At 42.1% G+C, this 26,415-nt stretch overlaps 1 protein-coding gene across 5 annotated transcripts in view; it reads right to left on the bottom strand.

Moving 5' to 3' along the window:
* Positions 1 to 3,347: 3,347 nt before the first annotated feature.
* ARHGAP24 (Rho GTPase activating protein 24) overlaps positions 3,348 to 26,415 on the bottom strand; it is a 536,725-nt gene continuing 513,657 nt past the window's right edge. For all 5 annotated transcript variants that reach the window (XM_069978214.1, XM_069978213.1, XM_069978216.1 and 2 more), the window contains 5 exons: positions 16,188 to 16,320; positions 12,020 to 12,093; positions 10,898 to 11,019; positions 7,972 to 9,040; positions 3,348 to 4,145 (listed from right to left, as the gene is read on the bottom strand). In XM_069978214.1, the coding sequence (XP_069834315.1) occupies positions 3,902 to 4,145; positions 7,972 to 9,040; positions 10,898 to 11,019; positions 12,020 to 12,093; positions 16,188 to 16,320 (1,642 nt within the window). In that variant the 3' untranslated portion in view covers positions 3,348 to 3,901. The remainder of the gene's footprint in view (positions 4,146 to 7,971; positions 9,041 to 10,897; positions 11,020 to 12,019; positions 12,094 to 16,187; positions 16,321 to 26,415) is intronic.

Here is a 26,415-nt window from a genome sequence, read left to right as displayed (position 1 = left end):
CCCACATTTTCTCAGTGTGACAGGTTTGATAAATAAGGGAATTTTGTTAATCCCCTCCCCCCACTCCCTGACCAAATCACCCGCATTGACTTTATGAATGTCCGTATGCAGGAAGTGGTTAATGAGATACTATATATATATATATATATATATATATATATCTGCTAAATTTCACCAGATTATTTCCTATTGTTAGGTTTTAATAGCTATCAGCCTTAGCACTTAAAGGGAAACTATCAGCAGTTTAGACAAATCTTACCTTCTGATAACTCCCTATAGTGCACGGGGTGCCGAGGATTAAGATATGTCTCTTACCTTCAGCCGTTACTGTTCACTTTTACTGTAGATTCGTCTAACCGGCTGATAGATCCCCTTTAATTCTATGGTCTGCTGCATATCTCCATGATCTGAGCATATAGGTGATAAATCTCTGGACACACCATCATACTGTATAGAGCCCTCACTATACCACTACTATTACCCTGAATGTGGAGACTGCACACTAGCCCATTTCTAATCTCCTAGTAAACACTTCTGCCCATAATAGACATTATAACATGAGTTTTATAACACAATCACACCGTTCACTGGTCTGCACCGAATTTATGAAGTAAAGCTGACACAGACTGGTAAAACATGTTAGTGGGCAGTGCGCTTGCTCTTTATTATACAGGCTATAGCGTCTATAAAGGGCAGACAGCAGCTGCAGAAATGGGCTGGTGTGCAATAGTTAGGACAATATACTGTAGGGTGGTGTTCTGCCTGAACAGCTCTCATTATGATCTGTCACTGGGACTGTATTATATTGGAGAGGTCCTAGTCAGGGTTGTCTATTACTTTGAAAGTCCATATAACACTTGGGGTCTCAATCTGGTGTGTGTATTACTCTGGTACTCTAAAGGCCGTATTCCACGGAACAATTATCGTCCCTATTCGGCCGATATTGGCCGTTATCAGCGCTCCCTCATCATGCCTTTGATCCTGGCCGCATACTTGCGAATTCCCTGGAATATCCTGGCCGCATATTCCCATGAGCGCAAGTATGCGGTCGGGATCAAAGGCATGATGAGAGAGCAAACTGCTTTCGGACCAAAAGTCCGAGCAGTTTGCTCATCTCTATCCGTTACGGACTATAATCGTCCCGTGGAATAGAAGGCAACGATCAGCCGACATCATCCCTGTCGGCTGATCGTTGCTGTTGTTTGTCTTTCAAACATGTTGAAAATCAAACGACTGTGATAGCAGTGATCTGCTGCCATTGCTCCGTGGAATAGAAGCGGTGCAGTAGACCGCCACTATCCTCTATGGGCTGCCCGGATGATCTAGTGATTACCTGGGCAGCCCCCCCGCGGATCCTCCCACACTCACCCGCTCGCTGCCGCCGCGTGTAATGGCTGTGGCAGCGAGCGTGGAATGAGGAGCAAACGAGCGCTGACAGCACTCATTTGCTCCTCACAGTCGGCCTGTGGAATGGGGCCTTAAGCCTAGGATCAGAATTGAATTTGAAAGTCCAAGTGATGAGAATTACATTTACGCGCCTATATCATGGGTTGGGAATACTTTTGGGGCACCATGCCTAGTAAATACTGCTTGTCTGTATGTGGGCAAAGCATGGTACCACTACTCTTACCATGTACTGTATGTGAGCACTGCACAGTACCACTACTCTTACCCTGTATGTGGACACTGCACAGTACCACTACTCTTACCCTGTATGTGGACACTGCACAGTACCACTACTCTTACCCTATATGTGGACACTGCACAGTACCACTTCTCTTACCCTGTATGTGAGCACTGCACAGTACCACTACTCTTACCCTGTATGTGGACACTGCACAGCATCACTCCTTTCACCCTGTATTTGGCTTCTGCACAGTACCACTCCTGCTAGCCAGTATTTGGACACCGCACGGTACCTTTCCTCTTACTCGGTATACAATTGTCTGTTCACTTGTGCTTCAAATCCCAACATATCCTGAGGGCTGCAGACTGTCAGTAAATGCTGGGAGTTGTAGTGTTTGCAGATAATGATTGAGATGACTGATCAGCCATAATTACATTCTTTTCCTCTTGAAGAAAGGGGGCTCAGTTACAAATTTAGCATTAAAGGGGTTTTCCAGGCAAATTGTGTCTAGGGACTATCCACAGGATAGCTCATCAGTAACTGACTGGTGGGGTGCTGACATCTGGCCCCCATGCCGATCAGCTGTTTGGTGGTGCACTACATAGTGAATGGATTTCGTCTCCGTTTATTGTGTAGCGGTTTATAGCTAATCAGTAGTGTTTAGTGGAGAGACCGAACTGTTTTGGTTCGGCAGCGTTCTCCCAACCTGAATACTCGGCATTTGACTTCCCCCGGCTATGGTTGGAAAGTCCTAGGGAGTCCTGGAAAACATTGATACAGCCTATGGCTGACAGCCTCTCCAACCACTTCCGTGCTATTACGCGTTTAAAGGAGAAGTCCGGCGAACATTTATATTAAAATATTGTATTGACCCCCAAAAGTTATACAAATCACCAATATAGACTTATTACAGGAAATGCTTATAAAGTGCTTTTTTCCCTGCACTTACTACTGCAGCAAGGCTTCACTTCCTGGATAACATGGTGATGTCACGACCCGACTCCCAGAGCTATGCAGGCTATGGCTGCTGGAGAGGATGATGGCAGGGGGGTACAGGGCACTGGAGGGACACTGAGCATCCCCCTGACATCATCCTCTCCAGCAGCCACAGCCCGCACAGCTCTGGGAGTCTTGTCGTGACATCACCATGTTATCCAGGAAGTGACATCACCATGTTATACAGGAAGTGACATCACCATGTTATCCAGGAAGTGACATCACCATGTTATCCAGGAAGCGACATCACCATGTTATACAAGAAGTGAAGCCTTGATGTAGTAGTAAGTGCAGTGAAAAAAGCAGTTTATAAGCATTTCCCGTAATTAAAGTGTATATTGGAGATTTGTATAACTTTTGGAGGGCAATACAATACTTTATTCTAATTAGGCACTGCCTCTCGGCCGATGCACTGGGGGTGGTAGCTCCACCTAGTGCACAAAAGCGCTTAATTAGCATATGGATTAAACTTCTAATATCAAGGAAATTGTGCAGAGGATGAACATAAAAAAAATGTACTTTCACCCTCAGGGTCCAATGCACAATAGGGACATAACAACAGGTTACTTTCTTCTAAACTGCTCTTAGTTTCCCTTTAAACCCAAGTGGCCCTTAAACCCAAGTGTGAAACAACCTGATATTATTTATCACCAACAAATATATATTTTTTTAATACAGGTACAATAATAAGAATCTATAAAAAAAAAAAAAAGACTCAGGCGTGACCGGTCTTGCTGTAATGCTTTATAAAATTCTGTACACTTTCTTTTGGTCATAGGCAAGTTGGTTGGCACAAACATCAAATTCACAAAGTATCATCCTATGTTTTTTTTGTCCGTTTATTCCCTGTCAACATGGGAATCAACAATTAATATACAAAATAAGCTGATGGTAGCACAATGCGCAAAAATATTGTATTATGTTTAAGTGCAAGGGTATATATAGACTTCATATAAAGCTCGACTGCAACAACATATCAATTTGCCAGTTTAAATACAATACTTGCATTATTATAATTCTTGGAATACAATTCTGCTTTTATAACATAACACTTTTTTTTTTTAACTATGTACACACATCCAGTTGTAACACTTGACAGTAGCATTTATGGAGCATGTAATAATAGAGCAGACTCTGTTAGGTGGATACTGCTTAAGATGTGGGTTAGTTGTAGTCTCCGTCTTCCTTAGAGAGTACCAAGTGATAGGAATATCAGGTGACCAGCCACCCGTATACCCTCCCAGCTACATCTCACTGTCTGATATACTTTGGGCCACTTTACTGAATCCATATTGTGTTCCCTCTTTCTGGTCTACGAGGTTCAACTGTAAGGTCTCCAAAGGTTGAGAAAAATTGCTCCATCTCCTTCTGCAACATATCGTTTCTTTTCTCAGCGTCCTCTTTTGCACGCTCTGCATTCCTCATTTTAATTTCCACCATTGTGTATTTTTTCTTTTCTTGTTCCAGTTCCTCGTGCAAGGAAAGCACTTCTGTCTCCAGAGTTAGATTTCTTTGTTCCAGGCTGAAGACAAAACAAGAAAATGTGGTCATTAAGGGTCCTATTAGACAAAGCGATTGTTTGTTTTCTCCAGTAAGTGGTTGCAAATGACCTGAAATCATTCACCATAATACACACAGATAGTGGTTAGTTATGATCGTAATTATGATAGTTTGTATAGTATGGTATATGAACTATCGTAATTACAAACGAATGATGTGTACATGGCAAGATTTGCGAGCAATGATTTTATGGTCAGCTCAAAAGATGCAACCAACCAACTGACATCCGAAAGCTCACACGCAGGTTTTTGTGTCTTCAGCAGAATGCAGCAGCTTAGAACTGGGGGGAGGAGACTGAATAAATACTAAAAAGTACATAATGAATTATTAGTCTCCCCATGGGCAGCAACATATGGAAAGTTATGTTTGAGCAAAATATCCCTTTAAGATGGGAATACCTGTTTAAGCCATTTTGTATTGCACTGAAAGCCATTCAGCTGGTTGGCCTCAATGTAATTCTATGTTTCATCCATAGTGGCCACTGCAGGGTAAATACAGTAGCTGTTTGTACAGTAGCTCCACATACTATCATAGGTATTAAATTAAGTGTATACCAAATTACAATAAACCCTAATTAAAACATATAATTTATTAGATATACCCTAAAAACATATATTTGATGGGCTTTCAGTAATGGAAAAAAAAGGTCACAAAAGGGTAAACTGTCCACTTCAACCATTGGCTGTCCCTAGCGCACCTGAATTTTGTTCTCTTGATAAAAGTATAATTTACCCATCAGACAAATTAGCAATGAGTTAGAGTTAGAAGCAAGACATGTCTCGCTATCAAACTGCCTCAACACGTTTCTCCTTCCACATTTTGGACTTTCAGGAGACTTATAAGCGGATCAGCCAATAAAGTGCATGAAAAAATGATGAACTGCAATAGTGTGTCATATGCTTTATTGGGTTTACTCCACCAGTCTCCTTACACAACTTTTATGTGATAATTTCCTGATGGGTTGTGGCCATCATAGGGAGCGATGAAGGTTTTGACATATGTTTTGACATTCTATAGCCCCCATCTACCAAGTGCGCAGCAAACCCTTTTGTGACCTAATATTTTCTATTATAGAGAGCCAATCAAATACTGTAATACCTCAGTTCCTGAACACCTCTTTGTTCAAACCACATTGTCCCCTGAAGCTTAGTTCGGTATCTGAACAAAATCAATGTTGATAACTGTTGGGTGAACTATTGTTCAGCTGACAGGTATCAAAGCTGTCTTGGCACCAAAGTTTACAGAAGCAGGGATTCCTATCATAATGATTGCAATCCCTGCTCTAAACGGGTGGGTGGGTGGCATCCAGAGAATGGCACCCCTTGAGCAGTAGCGGTCTTGGGCACCAAGCATCCCACGCAGTTGCGTGGGGCCCCCGGCATCCAGGGGGGCCCCGCTCTGGTGCCCAAGACCGCTGCGGCTAACGAGCGCACATAGTTACAGGCAGCAGCGGCACTGACAGGGCAGGAGCCATTGGCTCCCTCCCTGTCAGTCACTCTTGTGGCCGCAGGAAGTGTTTTCCCTGCGGTCACAAGAGGCCGCTCTGTGTCTCTGGTGCCGGCGCTCGAGGCGTCACTGGAGCGCCGATGCCATGACAACGGAAGAGCGGCCTCTTGTAACCGCAGGGGAAACACTTCCCGCAGCCATAAGAGGGAAGAGAAGAGACGAGAAGAGAAGAGGAGATGCCGGTCCCAGGTGAGTAAAAATGTTTTTTTTTTTTTTTTTTTTTTTTTTTTTTTGTGTTATATACTATATAAGAGGTAGAGCACACAGTGGGGGCCTACATAAAATGGGAGGAGCGCACAGGGGGGCTATATAAACAGGGGAGCACACAGTGGGGGTCTATATAAACGGGGGAGCGCACAGGGGGGCTATATAAACAGGGGAGCACACAGGGGGGCTCTATACAAGTGGGGGAGTGCACGGGGGCTATATAAACGGGGGGAGCGCACAGGGGGGCTATATAAACGGGAGCACACAGGGGGCTATATACAAGTGGGGGAGCTCACAGGGGGCTATATACAAGTGGGGAGCTCAAAGGGGGCTATATACAAGTGGGGGAGCTCACAGGGGGGCTATATAAGGGGGGAGCACACAGGGGGGCTATATACAAGTGGGGGAGCTCACAGGGAGTTTATATACAAGTGGGGGAGCACACAGGGGGTATATAAAACTGGGGGCAGCACACAGGGGGTATATACAACTGGGGGCAGCACACGGGGGGTATATACAACTGGGGGGAGCACACGGGGTATATACGACTGGGAGCAGCACAAAGGGGGTCTATATAGTATACTGGGGGAGCACACAGGGGGTCTATATAGTATACTGGGGGAGCACACAGGGGGGCTATGTATAACTGGGGGATCACACAGGTCTATATATAACTGCGGGAGCACACAGGGGGGTCTATATACCACTGGGGACAGCACACAAGAGGTATATACTACTGGGGGCAGCACACAAGTGGTATTTACTACTGTCGGCAGCGCACAAGGGGTCTATATAACTGGGGGCAGCACACAGCGGTCTTAATTACATTGGGACTGCACAGAAGTGCCTATATGCCTCACTACTATACTGGGGCACAGAACATACCTAATTATTAAGTGGGAGCACAGGGACACCTTTAATCTGTGGGGGCACAGAGGGGCGTAACTACTATATAGACGTAGAGCTATTGCTTCACCACTTAACTCTTTTACACTCTGTGGGCTTGGTGCTTTGCACCTGACCCATATAATGTGAAAGTTTTAAAATTGCTCAGTTTTAGAATAGTCTTCCAGAACAGAGGTATTACTGTGTATGTTTTTTAAGATGTATCTAATACATTATGGCCCAGATTTACCAAAGGGTGAGAAATATACACTGGTGTAAACTGCTCACAGCAACCAATCACAGCTCCTCTTTCATTTCACCAGAGCTGAAAGCTGAGCTGTGATTGGTTGCTACAGGCAGTTTACAACAGTGTATATTTCTCACCCTTTGATGAATCGTCCCCTATATGGCTTTATTGCAATTTGGTAAAGCCCTGTTTGCTGTTTGTTGGTGTATCAGAAGTAGGAGCTCGGGTGATCAGCTCATCCACCCCATGGGCCACATTTTGAAAAGTGTTATTTCTAAACATTCTAGATTAAAAGTTACAGATGAGCAGCATGATTCAGAGGCCTACATGGAAAACACCCCCCACTCGATATCTGTGCATGTAATAGCAAAGCAAACGATTCGGTAACAAGGAGTAAGTGACCGCTGACCAGACAGGTTGGCGCTTGCTTGCTCTGAAATACTGGGCTAATACGGCCTTAATAATCCAGTTCCTGGGATTTTGTCACATAGTTGGAAAGTGAATGAGACCAGCCTGGCTAATTCTGTCTAATGGCCCCATAGCATCTGCATGGGCTATCTCTGTGATATTTATGCAATCTAAATTGCAAAGATGCCCATATTTTAGTAAACCAGAAGTTAGAGCTTCAAAGCTACAACAATTGTTTTGTAATGAATGATATTTTGTATCAGCATGCACAGCCATATTGGCCTTCCCTGTTTTAGCTTCTAGAAAAACAAATCGAATCCTACAAGCCGAGATTCGTTACGAACTCGGCACTAAAACAGCTAAATGCCTGCAATCATTTAGCAGTTCGTTTTAGGTTCAGTTCAGATGAACCCAAACTCTCCCTCAAAAAAAAAAAAAGGGAAAATGCAAAGTGATCATGGTTGAATGGTTTGTATATTTCTACAAGATAATCTGGGCCATATTATATTGATCATATACATAATAGAAATAATACCTTTTTATTCTTGTCTCGAACTCTGTTTTTTGTTTTGTCATTTCCTGCTTTAAACTGGACACAAGGCTGTGCAATGCGCTGTGATTGGTTGAGTTACTCACTACAAAAGTCTCACTGTTGTCACTGCTACTAGTTGCCCGGCTACTGCGACCCCCTGCACTTCTTCTGTCAAATTTGGTCTCAAAGTCTGCTGGGTTGTTAATATCTTCATTGACAGGCCCATCTAAAACCGGGTCTTCAAAGTTCCCGCTGTAAAAGTCCTGCTCTGGGCAAGTTGTAGTAGAAGAGCGGCAGGAGTTGGAGTTTTCAGGAAGGGATATCTCACATGATGATGTAGACCATGTTGCACTGTCTATGCTTTGCTTGTCATCAGAGTTTACCATGGAGAATTGTTGCTGGACATTATCGTACGTAGACAACCTGTGATGTTGCACCGATTCGCCAGTGGAGTCTCTCTGTTTGTTATCTCTCAATGTGACGTACCCATTGGGCAGCCAACTTGTGGTCCGACTGTTCAAAGCATTGCTCATGGTGTCTGTACTGCACACTCCCATTTTGACTGCTCCGTTTTGTACACTGTGGGTGCCCATTTTTGTTCCCGAGCTCTTTAGAGAAGAGGTTCTCCTGGCCTGTAAGGTACCATTAGGTAATGAGTGATGCTTGTCGTGTACTTCCACTGAGCTACTGAAGGAACCATTGGTAACAATTCCACTACCCTTATTGAATGCTGGATTTTTTTTCACCATGAGTGGTGGACTTCGGGTAACATCAAGTTTGTGAATACTATTCCTTGGGCTATTGGATTTACTTCCTGAGAGTCCAGTGGGGGAACCATTATCAACACTGGACCTTTGTGGAGAGTCAGATTTCTCCCATGAACAACGTCTCACTGCTAATTCTTTTGTATTATTGTTCTCTTTGTTTTGTATTTGGCCTAAAATCATTTTCTTTTGTAATTCGTTATTGTTGTTGCTCAGCTCTTGTCCAATTTGGGCATCTCCATCCTTGGGGAACAGTATTTCGTGTTCGCTTATCATCACTGCCATTAACTGCTGAACCACCACGGTACCTGTTGGAGAGTGAAAGTAATTCAGGTTACACCATGTATAACAGTTCACCACCATTGGTATATTTAGACTGGTTGCAACATATAGCTTGGCAACTGTGTGTGCGCTCAAGTGACCTTTTGGCCAAAGATCATGATCAGCTTCCTGCGGAATAAGAAAGTGGTCTGTAAACAGCTGCTTACTGGCTGCTGGCCCATGAGACACTTACTCCTTTATACCATGTAAACAAATAAATATATATATATATATATATATATATATATATATATATATATAGTGTGATTATGTGACCAGGTAGCAGCTGTATTTGCCAGGGATGCATTGTAGTCTGGTCCTTGTTAACCTACTAGTTACCACAGCTTCCTTCTCCTGTATTCCTCCACTGACCTGTTTAGAAAGCAATCCCTCACACCCAGCTCCAGAGATCTCACTAATAAGTACAGCTATAGGATCTAATTTTCCTTCTACAGTTTTCTTACATTTTTTCCTTTTTTAATTAATAGTTGTGCTTCATATATTTTCTATATGCACTTCTATAAGCCTGTATATGTAGTGAGAAAAATAGCACTACATAGATCCAAATTAATATGAATTTCTTTGCACTACTGTTAATGTTTTTTAAATGTAAAAAATAATCGAGGCACCTGATAAGAAGGACAGAAAATCAACTTGTGGGTCCACCAGGAATTGGCAGAACAAGGAACAGCAGAGGGGTTACTACTGCAAACAATGTAATATACTGTATGTCAATTTTTTTAATCAGTTGCTTAGGATGTAATATATATTGTTATTAAAGATGAGACAAACTCCAATCAGAACGTTCTGCATTTGAACACCGGCGGTTGAAGAAGTTGGATGCAGCCTTAGGTAGTCTAGGAAAACGTGGATATAGCCTGTGGTTGTAGTGAATGTTTACTGGTAGAGGCTAAAAATCAGATATACAAGGTATAGAAGAGTTAATTTCAGTGGGTTATACTTCTGAGACCTGCCGTTATGCGGCTAGGAAGAGATTGCGGCGGCCATGTGCGATCCATACCCTGGCCGGCCAAAGATTCAGCACTTTTTCTTCATAGACTATGATGAAGGGAAAAAGTTGTTTCTTCAACCTGCCAGGGAGTGGATAACATGTCTGATGGAACTTTGAAAGTTATTTTAAATAACAGTAACTCTTTAGATTTAGGTATAAGCAATTATTTTGTATTATGAAGCTAATAAAACATAATCTCACATAGCATGTTAGGGATATGCTTGATGGTGAATGCCCCTTTTTATTTTTTAGCAACTATACCTTTGTATAATTCCACACAAACAAGTTACAAGCTACCAATTTACAAGTTCTTAGTCAGAGACCACTGGCCACTCCATTGCCCGTTCTAACATACATTAGATAGTCATTAGGGTTTCCCTTAGCCTTCGTCTTCAATAGAGGTTCCCTCACCGTTAAATTCACATATATCCACTAACCAAAGTTCCAAAACCCAACCAGAGACCCAATGCTACTTACAGTCCCTATTACAAGCCGAATGCCCCTTTGTAGAGCATGATTTCACATAATGTCTATTAGCATATTGGTGTTTTTCTGGCATTTTGTACCCAATTTTTCTATAGAATTTCTGGAATAACATGACTTGTAATGAAAAACAAACGAACCAAAACAAAAACAAGAAACAAAACAGGGGATAGAACACCAGGAATAAAAACAAGAAAAAATGCTAGCATGCAATATGTGTGTCTAACAGAAATCTAAGCCATTTAATTAAGTTTTCTCACTGAATTTCATAAAAAACTAAGTAATAAACTAAATATATTTACCACGAAGTAATGTTGACCACACTGTAAAATGTATACATTTACCTTACCTTCCATTATAGTCATGGGATCCTCCACCTTAGGACGCAAAATGTTGGGACCAAATACTGTAGCCAGGTTCTGTACACTCATCTTATTTACCCCAGCATAGGACTGAACTTCATCCAAAAACCTGGAATATAAGATTCAAACTGAGAAGAGATAATAGATGGGTTACAGTGCAGCCCATGTATAGTGTACAGGTGTACAGTATCCCATCTAGTCCAATCTGACAGACTGCTCACACCTGTTGTAGGTAATAAAGAATTACCATAAACACTTGTCTTTCAGCGATATCAAAGAAGACACAGAAAACCGTCCTTCTCTTACAGAAAAACATAGAAAAATACTACCTGGTCTACATATGGTCCTATTACATGGGGCAATCATCTGCCCAATCCGGCAGAATCGGGCAGATATCACCCTATGGAATAAAGACATCGATCAGCTGATTATTGTCTTGCAGCAAGCTTTAAAATGATCGTCCACTGGCCATGCATTGCTACATGTAATAGGAGTACAGTCAGCAGCTGATGAAAGAGTATACAAAATAATAAAGTTAGACTTACCTCTCCAGGCTCCCCCGGTGTCCTCCTGCTTTTCCCCTGCTCACTGCAGCTGCCGCTGACACTTTCTAACCTGTCTGTGCAGTGACAGACCACTCAGCTAATCACTGGCCGCAGTGCTGTCCCATTCGGACAGTCACTGCAAAGAAGGTGCCAGCGGTGGCTGTAATGAGCAGGGGAAAGACAGCAGGACACCGCAGGAGCCTAGAGAGGTGAGTATAACTTTATTATTTTCTATATAAGCCGGACTGCACAGACACCGCTAACAATATCCGTGCAGCACAGGGTCATAGAGCAGATCATAGCTCGCTTACATAGTATAAAGTGCCGTGTAATACGCCCCTTTGTCTGCTTGTATATCCTTTTATATATCCTGCATACCCTTGTTCATATGTGTATCCCAGGCATCTTGCATTACCAACCACCTTGCATCACGCTGCACTCTGTTGTCACTTTTACATTTAAAGTAGGTAATATGTAATGTTAAACGCTTAATGGAAACCCAAAAAGTATAGGATAGCTTGTGGAAATCACACTTTTTATTCAGGCACTACATAAGAATCTTACCTACAGATATACTTCAATAGATTGTAATTTACTGCCGGAAGGCTTTTCACTTGCTTCACTAGTTCAGCCACTCCCTGCAAGGGAAAATGAACATTATTATGAAGGGTTTTCTCATAAAACTGTGAAACGACATTGTGAGGGTGTCAATGGTTTCCTCGCTTCTCCTCTATACTGTAATTGCGCATAATCTCTACATCAGTGATTCATGAAGAAATCCAACAACAACCTTCAATTACATATCATGGCTGATGCTTGTAAGTAATCAGATAAAACTTAATAATCCTCTCCCCACACACTGTTATCCTAGCTGTCTTTTCCTAAATCTCCATCAAATACCTCACTACATTACATGAGTCATGACAACCGGACCACCTCTTATCCGACAATAGTCAATTACTCAATTCGGTGCTCATGTCCCTGCTCATATCACTACGTGGAGATACGGTACTTTTTTTTATTATTGTTTTGTCTGGTATGGGAGTTCAGAACTCCTCCGATATAAAAGCAAAGCATTTAAAAATATAAAAAAATGGAGAGCAAACTGTTTGCCTGACATAAGAGATTCAAACCTGGGGTATCTGATCAGATCTTTGCCAATTTCAAGCACTGATCCTCCACAGTCTTGGGATGATATGATCCTTCAAACGTTCCTCCTACTTGCCCCTCTAATCTCGGGAATACATCCACTGGGCCAACACCATTAAGTTTAAGTGTGAAGGTCCTATTCCACGGAACGATTATCGGCCGTGTTAGTCCGATATTGGTTGTTACGGCCAATAATCGTGCCGTGGAAGAGAAGGCAACGATCATTGATGTTGATGTCATTTCTCTTTCAACCATGTTGAAAGAAAAGCGACTGTGATAACAGAGATCTGCTGCTGTCCCTCCGTGGAATAGGAGCGGCGGCAGCAGACCACCACTATCCCCTATGGGCTGCCTGGACAATCTAGCGATCACCTGGGCAGCCCCCTGCACCTCCCTGTGGCCCTATTGCATGGGACAATTATCGTGCGAAAAATCGTAATATCGTTTGAATTTAAAGCGTAACTATAATTTCAGTAGCCAAAAAATGAAATTCCTTAAATAGAAAGCCCATGTGTTACCCTTTAAAAAGAGCCCTAAACTGCGTTGATAGCATGTACGATCGCTGAGATATCCCCTGTTGTTTGGCTCAGGAGAATAAATGAATTTTTCTTCTGGCTGAGAGAAAGTGGGCGTGGCCTATTCCTCATCTCCCTGGCTGCATCCCTCCATTCACTGACCAGCACCTTAGCAGATGTATCACACATAGGAGGATCAGATACAGCCCCAACATACAGTATCACAATGTAAGATTAGATACAGAGCCCCAGCAGATGGTATCACACACATTGGGATTAGATACAGTCATCTGCTCTCATTACACTGTAGGATAATATCAGCCATGGAGGTGGCGGCACCTGTTGCAGACATCTGATAGTGAATGTTATATGTACTATGGAAGGACTACAGCTGTGTTGTGCTGGGACTTGTAGTCCTCCCCTCAGTGACTCACCCACTCTCCCTCATGCAGTACATTGGAGTCATGGTGGCACTGATACACTTGTGCCTCCATCCAGCTCTTTCCCTGCGCTGCTCCTCACACACAACACCCTCAGCTCTGCTTAGTCACCTCTGTGAGGGGAGGGGGGAGAACGTGCTGCTAGGAGGGGGGGGAGGAGGTTTTGTTTATGTTTCTCTCTGTGTGTCAGGACTGTTATCTGATCCTCCTGTCACAGTCCGTACACTCAGGACGGATCTCCAGGGAGGGGGCGTGTCCAGCAGGAATGCAGAAATAAGTCAGAGCCAGAGAGAGCTGTAAGGGGATAATCAGCCTTCTGTATTTAAAAAACTGTTCATTTTAGGTTATTAATGTATATTGCAAAAAGTCTTATCATGACCTAAGCTAGCTAAAACTGAATGGTCAAAATATTTTATAGTTGCGCTTTAAAAGATAATCGTTCTGTGTAATTGCAGGCAACGATCAAAAAATCGTTCGAATGTCGTTGATCGTTGATTTAGATCTGAATATAAAATTATTGTTAATCGTTCGCTTATCGTTCGCTTTAATTCCACATTCGTTCGCTCAAATTCCGCATTTTTTCACTAATCGTTCAGTGTAATTGCACATTGTTCATTGTTTTGCTGGGATCAAAAGGAACAAGCAATCACAGTAACGATCGCAATAACGATTGTAGTAACGATCGTAACTAACGACCATCGTTCTGTGTAATATGGTGAACGATTTCAGGTTAATGATAAACAATCTCATTTGTGATCGTTTATTGTTAGCCGATAATTGTTAAAAATCACTCCGTGAAATAGGACTCTAAGGAACCTGTATAAATGTTAGTTTACACTTAATGGTGTTGGCCTGGTGAATGTATTCCTGAGGTTAGAGGAATGGCCATATGTTTGACATTGATTTGACTACAGTGGTACCTCGCTTCTCAAACGGCTTGGAACTCAAGAAAAGTTTTCTTTTGTTCTCAAACACTTTTGGGGCCACCAGTCTTGAAGTACTCGGTATCTGAGCGTTTTTTTGAGCATGGGTGGTGGGTTGTACCTGGTGAGTTTAGCACTGGCGAAGTTTTACATTCAGTACAGTGCTGTATAAGACTGCTGTAGTGCATATACAGTACAGTAGTAGTACAGTCAGTGCACCACCATCTCCCATCTGTTACAGTGTTAGGATGGGGGGGACTGTACTGTACTATAATTTCTGGTATTGTTGAATGTTTCGTGTGTATAATGTACTGTACAGTATAGGGCTGGCTTGTAATGTACTGTACAGTATATAGTGCTGCTCTGTAATGTCCTCTACAGTATATAGTGCAGTTCTGTACTGTGGAGATTAAACTGGGCACTTCTCAATGTAATATATGGGTACTGTAGGTAATTATTGGTGGGTGCTGGAACCAATAAACACATTTACATTATTTCCTATGGGAAGACACTGCACGGTTCTCAAACTGCCTTCTGGAACCAATTAAGTTCAAGAACCGAGGTACCACTGTATAGAAAACTTAAAAATACAAGTGTTGCCTTGGATTATAAACATAATTTGTTCCGGGACCATGCTTGTAATCCAAATCCACTCTTAAACAAAGCAAATTGTTCATAAGAAATCATTGAAATTGGTTCCACACCCCATAAATAATGATTTTTTAAAAAAATTCTGAATAACATGTAGAACAGATAAAACAAACATTTAGAAAGCTGGACATGTGATATTATAAGTTACTGTACAGTATAGTATTCAGCATGTGGAGTATAATGTATGGTAAGTACATAAACCTGAAAATACAGCAGCAATTTGTAGATACAGAATGGAATTGCAGATCCCTATAATGCAATAGTGTAGTACAACAGGCTAGAATAGAGAAGGAGGGCTGCTGTCAGAGGTCTGTGTGGTCACATGACAGCAATGGGAATGGGGTGTGTATTTAGCATGGACCAATCAGGAAGTGAGAATCACAGAGCTGTGCAGGAGGACAGAGACGGAAACTTTTCTATACAGCAGTGTGATTGGCTGAGTGTGAGTGCAGGCACATTATAGCAGCAGTGTGTATAGCTGAGTGTAAGTGCAGGCATATTATAGCAGCAGTGTGAATGGCTGAGTGTGAGTGCAGGCACATTATAGCAGGAATGGAGATGATGGGAAACACAAGGGCTGGCAGAGACTGCAGGGAGCATGAAGGAAAGAGCAGGGCAGATGTGGGCACATACATGCAGCAATCTCTGTCCGAGGAAAGAGGGGTTATAGCTATGAAGAGATTACCTCCACAGTCCTGTCCCCTTATGCAAGCCCCAGCCTGAAGTGGATCTGCTATGATTTGGAAGGTGAGGGAGACTTCCTGCTGTAGACCCCACTATGCAGACCATGTCCCTCCCCCACTTGCCCTCCATCCCAGTACAGGGAGCTCTTAAACCAAATTACAATTTTGGAAAACTGTGAGCTCTTCTTGCAAAACACTCAATCCAAGTTACTCTTAAACCAAGGTATCAATGTATTTGCAAAACTGCTTGCGATCACAATCCATGTTGATTTCTTAATGTTTTTTTCAAATGTATCAAAGCTAAAATAAGGATTAGGGAAGGATTTGATGAACATGGTGATTGGGCCTCCATCCATTCTCAGGTTACTTACTGCTTCCTCCTCCTTGCTCAGCTGTTTTGCACATGAGAGGAAATCTTCATACTTTGAATATGGGATGACAGGCTCTGGCAGCTCGCGCAGGTACAGCTTCAGAAGGGAGGCTACAGTGTGGACATCTGTATTACTGTAGATAACAGAAAAGAAGGACGTGGTTACTGCTCAGACAGAAGCATCAGTCTGCAAATCCATTGCATACTGTCGGAGCTGCGCCATAGCTTAATATATCAATTCTCTATTATGCTTAGGAAACAAGCTTTTTCATTTTCCTCTTTGTCTGCATTTACCTTCATGTCAGATGAAATAAACCAGTGCATTAGTCATTTCTCTATAAGCATGTTCCTAGTGACGGATGAACAGTATGGGATCTGCAACATTAAAGGGAAACTCTGGCCATTTCTTTTCTCTCTCTTTCAAATCAATTGATGTCTGAATGTTATATAGATTTGTAATTTACTTCTATTTAGAAATCTCAAGTCTTCCAGTACTTATCAGTTACTGTATGTCCTGCAGGAAGTGGTGTATTCTTTCCAGTCTGACGCAGTGCTCTCTGCTGCCACCACTGTCCAGAGCAGTAGAGGTTTTCTATGGGGATTTGCTACTGCTCAGGACAGTTCCTGTCACAGACAGAGGTGGCAGCTGAGAGCACAGTGTCAGACTGGAAAGAATACAACACTTCCTGCAGAACATATAGCAGCTGATAAGTGCTGGAGGACTTAAGATTTTTAAATAGAAGTAAATTAAAAATTTATATAACTTTCTGAATCCATTTTATTTGAAAGAAAAAAACATTTCAACCAGGGGCATAGCTCGGATTCACGGGGCCCCATAGCAAAAAATTTTAAGGGGCCCCCTCCACTACGCACAACACAAAGCACTGCGCATATATATATATATATATATATATATATATATATATATATACACACAGTATATGCTCTGTGATGTGGCCAAAAAATAAAATCTCTTGTGGCCAGAGGCAGAATCCTGGCTGCAGCCGCGAGAGTGACTGGCAGAGAGCCAATGGCTGCTTTTTCTGTCAGTCCACTGTTTTTACCTATAAGGGAACATTAGGAGCCCTTATGGTTAAATACACGGGTGCAGGAGCAGACTACCTTCTGTTTAATCCCTTATGTACTGCAGTGTGTAAGTGACCCAATGTTCAGAAGACAAGGTTATATCTACTTTACCCCTGATAACCCCTGACCTCTGCAGGATCCCTGCACATTTTCCTACTTGATGGCACAGCTGGAGAACAGAGGTCAGGGGTTATCGGAGCAGATCTCCTTGTCTTCTGCTTGTTAACCCTTTTTTGTGTTGCAGCATGTAAGTAAACACTGGGTCACCTACAAATTGCAGTACATAAGGGGTCAAGCAGAAAGACACACGCTCTTACCTTCTCTCCTGGGCCCCTCTCCTGCAATGGCCCCATAACAACTGCCTACCCTACCTGTATAAGGCGGTCGCTGACTATTTGAATAGTTACTTCTGCTCAGTGTTTTCAGAAGGCGGCCTTCACAATCACAGGATGGTTGGACACAACATTGCCTCCAGCTATATGGGTTCGGCTCCAGTATTTTCAGAGGCTGAAGTTGCAGAGGAACTTGCCCGTTTAAAGCTGAATAAGGCGATGGGTCCAGATGGGATCCATCCCAGGGTTCTTAAAGAACTCAGATCTGTGATTGCTGCCCCCCTGACAGATCTGTATAACCAATCCCTGCTAACAGGAGATGTCCCCGATGATTGGAGAACAGCCAATGTTATACCAATCCACAAGAAGGGGAATAGAGAAGAGCCCAGTAACTACAGGCCAGTGAGCCTGACATCTGTAGTAGTGAAAATGATGGAAACTCTTCTAAAAAAGAAGATAATGGATCACCTAAGAATCAACAATTTGATGGATCCAAACCAGCATGGCTTTACTGAGGGCCGATCATGTCAGACTAATCTCATTGATTTCTTTGATTATGCCACAAAAGTGCTGGATGAAGGTGGTGCTGTGGATATCGCCTATCTGGACTTCAGCAAAGCTTTTGATACAGTTCCCCATAAAGAGCTGATAGAGAAGTTGGAGAAAATTGGACTAAATCCCTGGATAGTTCAGTGGATTTGTGGTTGGCTGAAGGAGAGATATCAGAGGGTTGTTGTTAATGGTGTATATTCTGAGCAGAGACTGGTTACAAGTGGTGTGCCACAAGGGTCTGTTCTGGGTCCTATTCTTTTTAATATGTTTGTAAGTGACATAGGAGAAGGGTTGATAGGTAAAGTTTGTCTGTTTGCTGACGACACAAAAGTGTGCAATAGGGTGGATATTCCTGGAGGTGTCAGTAATATGGAAAATGATTTAGCTTTGCTAGATACGTGGTCCAAACAGTGGAAATTGAAGTTCAACGTTTCCAAATGTAAAATAATGCACTTGGGGAGGAGGAATCCTCTATCCGAGTATCACATCGGCAGTACTGTGTTGGAAAAGACTTCAGAAGAGAAGGATTTAGGGGTAATGATTTCTGAAAGCCTTAAAATGAGTCACCAGTGCAACCAGGCTGTGGGGAAAGCAAATCGTATGCTGGGGTGTATAGCTAGAGGTATAACCAGTAGGAAGAGGGAGATTGTGATCCCGCTGTATAGAGCTCTGGTGAGGCCACATCTGGAATACTGTGTCCAGTTCTGGAGACCTCACCTAAAAAAGGACATTGATAAAATAGAACGGGTCCAAAGACGAGCTACAAAAATGGTGGAAGGTGTGAGGCATAAACCATATCAGGAAAGACTTAAGGATTTGAATCTGTATAGTCTGGAGGAAAGACGGGAAAGGGGGGACATGATTGAAACCTTTAAGTATGTTAAGGGACTAAATAAGGTTCAAGAGAGGAGTGTTTTTAGTAAAAAACTGAGCTCAAGAACAAGAGGACACAGTGAGAGGTTAGTTGGGGGAAAGATCAGAAGCAATGTAAGAAAATATTATTTTACTGAAAGAGTGGTAGATACCTGGAACAAACTTCCAGCAGAGGTGGTTGGTAAATCTACAATAACAGAATTTAAACACGCCTGGGATAGACATATATCTATCCTAAGATAATAAGGAAGAAAATACTAAAAGGGCGGACTAGATGGACCCAGTGGTCTTTTTCTGCCGACAATCTTCTATGTTTCTATGTATGGTAGCTATGCCACTGTTTTCAACAAAAGTTCCCCTTTAAGTAAATAAAAGCAAATGTTTCTAAATCAGTTGTACTCTTCTTAATTTGCTAGTATTGGACTGTTTACAACTCCAGGTACATTTGTATTTTCATTCTAGTTCACATTGAGTTAGAGAGAATATCAGACGAGAAAGCAGTAATCTGGACAAGTGATGCAGAACCTTCTGTGGTCTTATTTGTTTGTTATGACAAGTACAGTAGGTGAGCTTGCTGCAGTCGTCCTTTGTGCACATGGGACCATAAGTGATGCTACAGAGAAGGCACAGACTGAAGCTTCAACCAACTATGTCATCTACATTACATAAGAAAGATGACCGCAGTACTATAGCTGACGTAATGGTTGGGGGAAAACTGGTGCAAATATTGCATGGGTGTAGGATAGAGACATAAACTAAAATGGACCCTAATACAAAATCTGGAATAGGATCACCTCCTACTATGTGCTCCTTATAGTACTGGTGCGGATCATGCAGCAGTGATGGGGGCCAATATGGTCTGTATAGCCCTCAGGATAGATACCAAAAGAGGCTCATACAGCAGGTCCAGTACAGATATGTGAACATTTTATTCAGGTCTTATATAAAACAATGCATTTCTGGCCCCTTTATTAGGTGTGGCATGAGACACAGCCCATTATATGGCTGGGGGTATTTGAGCAATTAGAAGCACCAGGTCCCATGTGCAGTTGTTTCCTCTGCATCCCCTACAGCTATACACCTTATTTATTTTGTATTTTCAAAGTATTCTGAGAACCATCCATTTCATAGTTTGAGTCAATACAATTTTTATTGTTTTAGATTTTTTTTCCCCATAAATTTGCATTGTTACTGGGGAAAATGTATTACTAGGCCTGTTGGTGTACCATTGATATTTATCCTACTAGGCCCTGCTTAATAAGGGCAAAAAGATGAAGACCTGGGGGGCTCCATTGAACCTCTGGCTGCCATGACCCCCTTGCATTGTTGGAGCAGCATATAACTAATATTCTGTGGTTACTATTACCCCTAATGTAAGCCCCACCACATCTAAGTGCATGACTGCAGTGCTGGAAACCTACGAATAAGCATAAAATAGAAGGAGATTGACTAGTATTGCTGAGCGAACTTGCTGAAACATGACTTGTTGGTGGTCCCTGAGCACTGGAGTTGGGGAACACTGATCTAAATGGTGAGACATTAAGGACATGTAGTTGCCTGAATTACCACCAGATGGCAGAATCTCACAGCAAATTTCTATCTCCTTGAAGGGAAGTTGATAATGTAACATTTTATGGTTATAAAAGAAAAAAAGATCTAACTATAGAATCTATTGTCCTTTACTCACTGAGCTATACTTGACCAAATGCCAAAATACAGCGTTATAGGATCAGGTCGCTAAACCTATTGAAAGAACACATCATAATATTGGAGATTATGTGTAAAACCAATAATGTTTTATGTTGTTTTTATGTTGTTTTTTTACACAGCAAATACATACAGTATATTAGCACTTTGCCTTTGTAAATATACTGTCATTTCACCAGTGCAATCCTGTATGTAGGTGGATAAAAGCTTCCTGCTTCTTTTCCGGCTGCTCCCCTTAGGGTGGTGCTATTCTCACACATTATCACAGCGCTCTGAACATTGTATGGAAGGCTTGTCAGAGCTCATTACTTAGTTTCCACCCCTCGCCCTCAACAAGACTTTAGAAACATCAATTACTTTGGCACAGCAGGTCACAGTTGAGGCACACTGTGTTATACTGTGTACTTGTAGTCACAAATCTCTGCCGAGTGGCCAATAACCTCCAGCCCTAAAGGAAATCGTCACAAATCCATTGTAAAGTAATGGAGAGCGGCAGCCAGTTTTCCTTTGTGACCTTTATTGAACCTGGGAGAGAAACTGTGGAGACCTAATGAAGTTACCTGCTGGCTAAAAGGACTGTTGTAAGGCAAGTGGCACAGAAACGATGAGCCCCGTTCATGTAAAAAAGAAAGGTGACACCAGAGTAAGGGCCCAATCACACGAAGCGATTTTTTTAAGATCAACGATTAACGATAAACTAACTCAAACGACCGCTATGGCGAACGACCTGAAATCGTTTACCCAATTACCCGGAACGATGATCGCTACTTATGATCGTTATCGCGTTCGTCCTGTGGTAGCGCTTCAGCGAACGACTTCTTATTACATGTGAACGATTTGCGAACAAATAGGTCCAAATTCTAATAAACGACCAACGATTTCTCTTTGGACGATTAATCCTTCTCTGCTATTACACTAAACGATTATCGTTCAAATCCAAACGATTTAATGATTTTTCGAACGATAATTGTTCCGTAAAATATCACCCAAATGGTGTGTTTACACAGACAGATTTATCTGACGGATCTTTGAAGCCAAAACCAGGAACAGACTATAAACAGGGATCAGGTCATAATGGAAACACTAGGATCTATCCTCTTTTCAAATTCAATCCTGGCTTTGGCTTCCAAAACCTGTCAGATAAATCTTTCTGTGTAAACGCACCCAAAGAGTCTAACCGTGATGATCTCAGGGCTCAGTCAGATGATAGCTTGCGCCTTCAGTTTTGGGAGAGGTGGCACACACTGGCCCGGGATAGTCAGAGTCAGTGTGCATGTGTTTGCAATTGCTGGGGGCCCACTGGAGGATCCGCCAGTCCTCTGGTGGGCCAGTCCAAAAAAGTCAAAAGATGTAATAACAGTATAAAAAGGCACATAAAAATATAAGGTGGCATTTCTTAGAACTCCTTCTTTACCCTGTTATGTCACATTTTGCCCAAATATTCAGATGTCGCTAAATGCCCTACACAATAATTTAAAGGGAATCCGTCACTAGGTTTATGCCGCCTTAAATGAGGGCAGCATAAACTATTGATATAAATGCTGAACAAATCGGTGTATTAATTACATCGTTCAGTTCAGCCGTTCTCCTAATATGCAGGAGAATACTATTCTTGCCACACCCCTCCCCCTGCCCTCCAGCTGCTGATTGAAAGCTGACTGCCTATACACAGCATGGATAGATAACTGCCAATTGCCAGCTGATGAGCGAAGATTCCTGCTTCTCATAAATATCCAGGACTACTGAGCTCATGCACATAATGTAGAGGACTACTTATTGTCTGTGTTATTCAGGAGGATATCTCTGGATGAGCTGCACAGAACAATGTAAGAGATACATAATTGATGTTTGATGTTTTTCCTCACATGGGTTATGTGCTGTCTTTACTATGTATTACCTGGCAGGTTGTTTTATACATTGTGATGCAGCTAGCCAGGAGGGATTGTTGTGCTATGACCAGCATACTGTGTATTATTATATTTGTCAGGCATTTGCCTTATTGAATTTACTTGTTTTCATCCAAGTATTGTATACTCATTTATGGATAATGTTCCATTCTGGGTGCTGTATTTACTGGTATTATGTTGAATTTTAGTTCAGAAGTAATAATAATAATAAAATTTGTTGAAAAATTATATTAATGTAGTTGGTAATGTGGTTGAAAACAGCCAAAAATACTCAGTGGTTGGCATAAAAATGGGCATCAAAGTGGGAAAGAGAGTTAAAAGAGTTTGCACCACTGACTTCACACTGCCAATACACTGATGGTGTGGCAAGAATTTGGGTGAGGGAAAAGGGGGCGGGGCCTGATTTAAGACCAGTGTACAAGTACTTTGGTCTTGATACACCCCCCCCCCCCATGTGTTGTGCACCCAACCTAACACGGATACCAGCCTAAGTTTTTAACCACCACAGCAGTAAAATAAAAAGAATGCCATAGTATATATACTGTATCCTTCAAGGCAGCAATGGCTGTTATCAAGGTTCCATTATAGGTAAAATAAACTTGTAAATTGAGCTTTATATTCGGGCTCGGTTTGGTGTTTCACAGGATTACACTTGAAATGTTAAAATCCCTCAAGACAATCTAGTAAAATAAGAAAAGAAAAGAAAAAAACTGAAAACAATCTTGAAAATGTGTGTCTATTACTGTAGGAGGAAGGATTCCGCCTGCAGAATTACACTGCACTCCCACATTTAATTTGTGAAATTCCTTAGTAAGACACCAATTAGTCTGATTTACAGATAGTGAAATTGTGCTGAGCTGGAAGGCTGCTCATAATGTGCAGAAGCCGAGGTATGTGCTAAGCCATGTATACCAATGAGGTACATTACCTGAGCCCCTGAGCCTCTAATATGGATGATGCACTGTTTCAGTAGGGCAGCAAATTGTTTTGCATAATTTAAATCTTTACCTTCTCTTTCCTTCCCTATATGTATGTGTTTTATATACACTCTCTCTCTAAGTGTTTTATATACACACTTTTTTTTTTTTAACAGACTGGCCATACATGATCACTGAGGGTGTGCAGTGTCCCAGTACCTGTGTTTTAGCCTAATGTTGTTGTGTGGCTTAAAAATTCCTTACTTAGTATTATAAACTGTGTTTGGATATCATAGGTTCTTTGCATGTACTACCACTACTCATTTGCTGAAATGCAATGTAATGGTGTCTGCCACACCAGATGGTCACATGTATGAATGTAAGATGCTTTGGTCACATGTGCCTCTCAACCAATGAGACCAGTCCTTAGTCCAGCCCTTGTTAAAGTGGCCAGAGCACAAATCTGCTAGCTGAGCTCCTGTTAGTCACTTTCAAGTGATTGTTGGATACAAAAACTTTTCAGTAAAGTTGTTTCAACAAATCCAAGTGTTATAACTCATTTGTCTTCAATTTATTTGGCTTTGTTTACAATCTCAAACAAGGACAACCCCGGCTGGGATTCCTTGGAAGGCAGCACTGTTACAATGGCCGCGATTATTACGAAACTTCCGTATCGTGAACATAGCCTTACAGTACAAAATCAGCTGATTTAGATGGGCATTATACCGTATAATGATTCATTTCCCCTCTGTGTGGCACTGCAGGGGAATTAAACAGTTACTGTTAGGTTCTCTTTAGATTACAGTCAATAACTGGAGGTCCCAGCATAGGACAGGGTGGAGTACAGAGGGGCAAAGCCTCATTTTGCAGTATACATCATAATTAGTGTTGAACGGAGAGGAACTGTTCATGTTCGGCAACATTCTCTGAACGACTGTATCCATGTTTTCCAGGACTTAGGGATGCATCTAATACTGTAGATACAGATCTAGTGGGCCGAATCTTCCAAAAATTCAATTGTTTCTATAAACTAATAATATAATAAATTAATAATAAAAAGCAATACAACTCTACATTTATGCCACAGTCTTCCCCAGACTTTCTTGTCCTCTGTGCTGTATAGTACAAGTAGTATGGGCTTTAAAGGGGAACTCTGGTTAGCAAAGATTTAACCCTGTTCAATCCCCACCCATAATCTAAGCTTGTGTGTAATAGATTTCTATTACATGAATTGGGCAGGATGTCTGCAGCACATTCTGATTCTTCTGAAAATCCTCACTTCCTGGTCCATTCTGTCTCCACTCCTCGGTCCTCCCCCCTCCCTTCTGAGACAGAGGTCTATCTGTTCTGTTGCCAGCCTAGCTGTAACACCTCATCTGTAACCCCGCTCAACACTGACATCCCACCTTGATTACCTGGCCAAGAAAACCAGACTAAGGGCCCTATTCCACCGGACGATTATCGTTCAGATTATCGTTAAATCGTTTGAATCTAAACGATAATCGTTCGGTTGAAATGTAGTTAACGATTAACGACCGAACGAGAAATCGTTGATCGCTTTATAAGACCTGGACCTATTTTTATCGTTGCTCGTTCGCAAATCATTCGCATTGAATAAGACATCGTTCGGTCGTTTGCAATAGATACGAACGCAATAGCAAATAAATAGCGAAGAAAAACGATCGCAATTACGATCATAAGTAACAATTATCGTTCCATGGAAATGAGTGAACGTTTTCAGGTCTTTCGCAATAGCCGTTGTTTGAGATCGTTAATCGTTAACGATTATGCAAACGATAATCGTCCGGTGGAATAGGGCCCTTAGGCTATGTTCACACTACATAAGTTTCCGGCCGTAGCGCGTTCCGTGAATAAGCGGCCGGAGACTTACGTAGTTTGCGTATAATGGAAAGTATACAAAGTACGGCTGCACAGTTCACACTACGTACGAACTTACGCCCGGATCGTACGCGGCGGCGTAAAAAATGAACCAGACCATTGTTTGCGGACGAAAATGCCATAACTTACGCCCGTAGCGTTACATGCGGTTCCGTACGTAGTGGTGATTTCTTCATTTTTGCAGCTTTTCGTGCCGATCCAAAAGGTTCTGTGGGGTGTCCGGGGCTAGGCGAAGATTTCCAAGTAAAAGACCGCTGTCAGATCGCTACGTAGGGCGCTCGGGAAGCGTAAGTAGACTTCGGGCGTAAGTTCGCGGTCCGTACGTAGCCGGCCGCAAGTAGCGTAAATCTCCGGCCGGAGTTTACCGCATATATGTCCGGCCACGAAAATATGTGGCCGGACATATACGCAGTGTGAACATAGCCTAAAATAGTAAAGGTTCTAAAATTTCCTGATCTATTTTGCTGAGCTGAAACCCTTCAGGGAAAATTCTGAAGGGTATCAGCGCCCAATACAACCCTATGGGTCAGCAAATCTGTCTGTATTTCCTGATAAGAAATATGGACATGTTTTCCTGAATTGATCTGACTTAAGAACCCATGCAGTGTGCAGCTGTTATAGTATATACCAGTTCTCCGCCTACATTACTGTGACACTTTTCAGTTTTGACATTTTTTTCCTTCTAGTTTTGTGAGTAACATTTAATTTCCTTTTTTATTCTTTTTATTTCTGCGGCTGACAAGTAATTCCTCCTTGGTGGGATTTGTATATATAACATTATAGACTTCAGCATTTCCAGAGGCACCTGCACAGTGAAGGGAGCTGTATGCAATGAGGCTGTTTACATGAGATGGGAGGTATGTAGAGCTGTATGGTACGTGCACTTTGTTCTCTTACCTATTCCACGACTATCAATCACACTGATTCTTTCTACTGCTGTAATGACTGCAGCTGCA

Source organism: Dendropsophus ebraccatus, chromosome 7 (genome assembly GCF_027789765.1).
Source record: "Dendropsophus ebraccatus isolate aDenEbr1 chromosome 7, aDenEbr1.pat, whole genome shotgun sequence".
Taxonomy (NCBI): domain Eukaryota; kingdom Metazoa; phylum Chordata; class Amphibia; order Anura; family Hylidae; genus Dendropsophus; species Dendropsophus ebraccatus.
The sequence above is the reverse complement of the archived record's forward strand: the minus strand, read 5'-3'. Positions and strand labels throughout refer to the sequence as shown.